The 6,302-nt window shown below is 41.4% G+C and overlaps 2 protein-coding genes across 2 annotated transcripts; both read right to left on the reverse strand.

Moving 5' to 3' along the window:
* Window positions 1-207: 207 nt before the first annotated feature.
* LOC101715645 (EKC/KEOPS complex subunit TPRKB) lies at window positions 208-1,286 on the reverse strand. The gene is given in 4 exon segments (XM_021252354.2): window positions 208-846; window positions 848-920; window positions 1,027-1,064; window positions 1,066-1,286. Coding segments are annotated over 4 exon segments (519 nt in total). The 3' UTR covers window positions 208-659.
* On the reverse strand, window positions 208-4,141 carry Tyw2 (tRNA wybutosine-synthesizing protein 2). Its single transcript, XM_021252349.2, has one exon. The coding sequence runs from the start codon at window positions 3,981-3,983 to the stop codon at window positions 2,664-2,666; it is 1,320 nt and encodes a 439-aa protein (XP_021108008.1). The 5' UTR covers window positions 3,984-4,141; the 3' UTR covers window positions 208-2,663.
* Window positions 4,142-6,302: the final 2,161 nt, after the last annotated feature.

Below are 6,302 nucleotides of genomic sequence, written 5' to 3' on the forward strand. Positions count from 1 at the left end.
TATTTTTTGGTACCAGGGATCGAACTCAGGAACTTGTGCTTGCAAGGCACATGTAGTGATCCCCAGCCCAAGAAAATCCAATTATTTATCAAACATGACCGTTCTCTACATATGTGACCTTAAGTGACTTCACATTTCTACAATTAATTTTTTTTACATAACAAGACTTTTATTCAATTTACAGTTCCTTCCTTTACCCTGCAGTAATTTGTGTCACCAGGAACCCCTTTAGAAGCCCCAGGCCTCTATTCCTTTCTTTTTTCTCTTTTTTTTTTCTTTTTTGTTTTTTGTGGTACTGGGGATTGAACCCAGGGCTTTCACATTGTTTCTACAAGTTTTTAGTTGCTCCTTGTATAAGTGGGGGTAAATACAATGTCAACTTTGTAGGCCTTCTGTGAGAATTAAATACACATAAAATACAAAACAGGATCCAGAAGCTTGGTAGGGAAGTGCTGGAGTAGGCTGAAGTAGCAATGGGATGTGAACTGGTGGATATAAGATTTCTCAGGTGAGAACCCAGTACAATGTAGGCACTCAATAAATGGTTGCATTTTTTCTTCTAATTATATAAAAATGTATTTGAATATATACAAATGTAGAGATAATAAAAAATAGTATTTTCTTTAATGCTGACAATTTCTGTTAATATTTCTAACATTTCACGGAACATCTTTGGTTGACATTCTACAAATGATGCCATCCAATAATGTCCCAATGCTTTCTTCTTGTGACAACAATTTATATATCTTTTTGACTTCTGAAATACTTGTTATTTCAGGGAGGTTTTTCAGAGAAACCTGAAGACCTTCCACTTGAGATATTAGGTACTCTTGATTTGTTTATTTCCCTCTTGATGTAAACAATTAGAACTGATGTGTCATTTGCTGAGACACCAAATTTTTTCAAAGCTCCTGAAATCTGTCCATTCACAGTCCCATTATGTCATTTAACTTAGGGCAGCTTAACTTTTGTCTGTTTTATCTGCCTCTCCTCAGAAACACACTTGCTTCTTTTGCTCCTAGAAATTGTTATTTGGGGACAGGTTGAAAATAATTTCAGTAGAGAGTTTGTGTCTTCATTTTTCCCAGTTTGTAGAGGTGAACTGCTTTGTTTGCTGCCACAAGTATCTGAAATGGATCAACAATCACTGTAGGATTTATTAATGAACCATCAATGGTGCCTTCCATGGCCTTTTTTCTCAAGTCTCCAGCATTTTTTACATCTTTAAATAACAGAAGGGTCACCCTGCATTCGGGAAATAGATCCAGCTCATGTGTTAACTGCATTTCATAGACAAGCAGGATTCTACCGCACCAAACCTGTAATCCCCAGCACTCGTGAGTCTTGAGACAGGAAGATCAATGCAAGTTCAAGGCCCGCCTAGGCTACATAGTGAGACCCTCTTCTACCACAATCAGACTCTAGTCACAAACCCATTGAAGAGGTAGTTCCTGTCTCTCTTCTTTCAAGTCTTTTGCTGACTCAAGCCTTCCTCCTTCCTTCGGAGTCCATTTCTGTCCGGTCCTGGTCCTTAGGGAAGCTCCGACACTTTGCTTTTTAACTGTTACAATCCCCATCTTTGATATATGTATTACTGCTTCCTCTGTCCCAACTACCTAATGACAATGGCTCACTTTCTGAGCAAACTTTGGCTCCTGTTTCTACCGCCACCCTACCCTCAAAGCCAGTTTTCAAGAGCCACTTCAAATAGTACTTCTACATGGACTTTCCCATTTAATTCTCAGAACTCTCCTTTCCTACGTTTGCACTGCTACAACATGCTATATTCCAAATGGCACTTAGCTTTATTGTATTCTGTTACTGAATACTTACGTTATTTCTGCTGCTAGGCTGTGAGTTCCTCAGGCACAAGTGGTCTATTTAACCATTTAAAAAAGATCTAATCAATCTTTATATTTCCTGTGGCTCTTAAATACAGAAGACACAATATTTGCTGCATATCATGAACAGTGACAACATTATCCTTATAGCTAATGTTGCAAGAGAAGGATTAGTAATCCCGCACAACTGTAAACCAAATGTTGAGTCTAGATAAAATCCAGACAAAGCCACACTCTTTTACATTTCCTTTCCTAAGAAAACAAGTCCAGATGGCTTCAGAATGCACCAAAGTAAAGCTACAAGTGATTCTCAACTATTAGTCACCCACATGGCAAACCCTAGCGATGGCAGACAGCCATCAAATAAGGTGAAGTTTGAAAAATTCTACAGGGTATGTCACAATTTCCTATTGCATCTCATGTTGTCCCAGACATTGCTGGCCAGGGAAGGAAGAACTTTGAGGCCTATAGAAAGTAAAGATTTTAATCAGAACTTTTAAAATTGCTAGCAATTGGCAGTTATGGCATGAGCCTAAGACTTGAAATTTAGCTATTCTGTGATTTAGGGCAGTGATTCTTAATGTTTTCTACCACAATAAGCCTAACTTATGACATTCCCCCCACATTCAGTTAGGAATGCTTAAATGGAGAAATAGAGTTAGTTATACTAATTGTCACCCTCTTCTCTCCCTATTCAGTATCATGTTAATACTTTGATTTGGATTCCACTGCTTGATCTATTGACTTTATTTTTCAATCAGCTTGAGTTGAAGCATTAAGGGCCACTCATATGGACACCCTGTGTCACTGGATCCACCTCTGCTAGTCAGTTAGAGGACAGGGGCGGCATTCCAGATCCAAGACTATATGATCCACATGGGGAGCATAAGATTTCACTAGTTGGATATGCAGGATTCGTGTCTTCCACGGCTTCCCATGAACCTGCTGAAGAAGAGTGGCAATCCGAGTTTCTGCAGATTCAGCCCACCTTTGCCATGCTAGCTTGATGGCTGGTGAAAGCATTTCTCCCCTAAAATCCCTGGTGATTCCATTTTCCTCTCTGTTAGTAGTAATTTTCTGAGAATCAGAATAATGCTGTTTCTCCATTTTGCTGCTTCCAGGAGGCTGGAGATTCTTTCCTGGGAAAGATTCTACATTTTGGTGGATATGAAAAATCCCCCCGGCATCCTGTCGTAGTACTTGGCAGGCAATGGGCCAACCTTCTTCAGAGCTGGGAATGAGCCCCAGGTTCACCCTATCTGCAATGTGTGAGAGTTTCAGTGTCCTATTATCTCCAATGTGTATTTGGCACCGATCTGATACTCCATTGATCTTCAGGTTATATCTTAGAGCAGCTACAGCATGGGGATTCCACTCACAGGCATGGACGAAGGCAGCACCAGCATGAACTAGGAAGGGCAATGTAAAATAACCAATTCCCGCATATAGATCCACCAGTATTTCTCCGGCACAGGACATCGATGCCACTCGAAGCTTCTCAGTGATATTTCCGAAGGAGAACATGCATTGAGTCACGTCAAACTTATATCGGATCCCATTATCCACACGCTCCACCCAGCCATGGTCGCCCAGCAGCAGAGTCACTGCTGGAGTTCGAGAGCCATCGGGTAACACTCTCCCTCGTTTTGCCAAACGCTGGACACCAAGTGCAAAGGCAACGGTCTCCCAGAGTTCTGGTTCCAGACTTTCCCACTGCTTGGCTTGGAAACAGTCTTCACTCAGCAACAAGAGGTTGCCATGCCGTTGCCACGCTCGGGGCAAATCAGCTTCCAATTCAGCTGACCACGTTACTCCCCGACCCTCCACCCAGCGCCTTACCTCATGACACAGTCTTTGGGCAGGTGAACAGCCTTGGGCCTTCTTCGAAGGAACAGGAGCCAGGAGCTGAGTCAGCACACAGGTGCTACCTGGGGCCACGCGATTCCTCAGCTCCAGCAGATGCTGCTCGAGGAGGGTCTCCCCGAGCACCGGTAGCGCCACGGTGCCGTCCGGCATCTTCTCCACACGGTGTTGTCCATCCAAGAGCTTCTGCTTCTGGAGATATTCCCGGTATCGCTGGGTAAACTGAGGCTCAGTCACAACTGCGACAACACCTGTGGACTGCGCACCTTCTCTCTCCATGTCACTAGCGCTTGCATTCCTTCAGATTCCTTCTCGGAGGCTTTCGGGTCGATTAAGCTTCCCTGTGTAAATTCAAAGCGACAGGAAACAGAGCTCGCGCCGCCGGGGAGGGGCCGGAAGTGACGTCAAGCAAACAGGCCGGAACTAAAGCTATAGCTGGCAAGTGCAATCTCCGTTGCCGTATGAGGCTCCTTCGGCCATCTTTGTTATGGTCGATCGCCCTTTGCTTGCCTCAGCCTGAAATTAATGAAAACAAGGAGTTTTATGGACTACAAGGTATCAAATTTAGCTGGGCGTGGTGGCGCACGCCTATAATCCCAGCACTCAGGAGGCGGAGGCAGGAGGATCGCCGGGAGTTCAAGGCCATGTTGAGCTATATAGTGAGACCCTGTCTCAAAAAAACCAAACAGAAGACATCAAATTTGTCGGTAGCTTCCAGAACCCTCATCGAGTCTTTTTAGTGCCGCTGTGCTGAATTTAGAGAAAGACTTCCTGTGTAGTGTTGCACTCACGTCAGCACCAACAGTCAGTGGCTGAAAGAATCAGATATAAATTCCATGTTTCCGTTTCTTGCAAAAATTGTCATCACTTCATTGTCTTGAAATGCGAGAAGCAAGTGTTTGGAAGTCAGAAGTATCTCAATTCTCTTATGTCACCTCTCACATCAATTTCTCAAGACTGGAATCTCTATGAAGTGGGAATTAACTGCAGAGGATTGCTGTAGTGATTACAGACATATATACAATGTTTTAAACAATGACTAACAAAGAGTAGATACTCAAAAAGTACACTGTAAAGTAACAAGTGGAACTGATTAGATGGCAACCTGTTGAAATGCTTTGTTAGCCCTAAAGAGGACAAAGAGGATAAATTCAAATATTTGAAAATAAGAACTGCAACGAAACCCTGGCCCTTCTACAAACCTCTCACCATTCTACAGATTAGGATTTTAAGATCTAGAAAAGTTAATATTAATTGCTGTCCCCAATTATACAGGTCCCTCTGTATGAACGTGTTCATATCCTTTCAAGCAGTAATAAATTTTCATGAATACAGAAATAATCACAAATTTAGATAAAGTTCGACAAACTCCAATGGTCCTTCTGTTTTATTTAAACCTATAGATGAATGGTTATGAACTATGCTATGTACTTTAAATGTGAATGTTATACAAGTATCAATAGGATGATCTTAGAGATTTTGACATGGAAAGTTACTCCTTGGATAGTGTTAGGTTGTAAGTATACAATTTGCCTTAGATGATGGTGTGTTATTTGGGCAAGCTCATCAGGGCTCATTAGGGCATGCTGTAAAATGTAAATGATTCAAGTGATTTCCTGTAGGTAGTGCAATTATGGTGGTTAAAGTTTTATATATTTTTCTTTAATTATAACTTGTATGTAATGACTGAAAGTTATTTTCATATCCCAGAAAATTGATGATACAGTTAGGAAATTTTCTGGGGCCCATTCAAGTGAAAACTCCCTTTAGTTTATTTTTTGTAGCAGGGATGGGAGAAGTCATATCATGCAAAGTATTCTTTCTCTTGTTTCCTTCTGTTCCAAAGTCAATCTGATCTGACACTTAAAACAATTATTAAAAGATTATTACAGACTAGGGCCGGGGATGTAGCTCAGTGGCAACAATGCCTCCCTACCAAGCACAAGGTCCTTAGTTCAATTCCCAGTACCAAAAAAATAAAAAAGAAAACACAAAAAGATTATTACAGACTTTGACCCAGACTACATCTTGCTTTTAATCTGAGATAAAATGTTGGCATATATAGTTTGAGAGCTGGCTTATTCTTGGAGTGTTGGAAATTATTTAAATAGCAGATTTAAAAGGTTGAGTATGTAGCTCAGTGACAGAGTGCTTGTCTAGGATGCATGAGGCCCTGGGTTCAAGATCCAGCAACACAAAAAACCTTTTTTTTCAGATTTACAAAGGAGACACATTTATAGGTAGCCACCTTGATCTACAATCACTCAAATGTTTTACATCACTTTTCCTGTCAGCTCACCTGAGTACATTAACATCAGAACAAAGCAAAATCAACCTGCAAAGGCAATAACAGACTGGTAGATAACCCATGGGCTCAAATTCAGGGGAGACCATTAGAACAGGAGAAAAAGTTTAGGGAAACTAAGTGGAGAGAGCAAGAAGAAGAGGGTGAGCAAACTTTGTCACCTATTGCCTCTCCAAAAGAGCCAGAATGATTTTGCTCCATATTGACACTCAAGTCAGAGAGACTCCAACTGGAGATATGTTTATTACCAACCTCCTCTTGATGAGATACAAATGTATAGAAGACCCCAGGTG

The sequence above is a fragment of the Heterocephalus glaber genome, unplaced genomic scaffold (assembly GCF_053883595.1).
Source record: "Heterocephalus glaber isolate CG9 unplaced genomic scaffold, H.glaber_assembly_v1.0 deba00000281, whole genome shotgun sequence".
Taxonomy (NCBI): domain Eukaryota; kingdom Metazoa; phylum Chordata; class Mammalia; order Rodentia; family Bathyergidae; genus Heterocephalus; species Heterocephalus glaber.

Coding starts and splice junctions, on each gene's coding strand:
- Tyw2 (XM_021252349.2), bottom strand. CDS start 3,983: ATGGAGAGAGAAGGTGCGCAGTCCACAGGTGTTGTCGCAGTTGTGACT.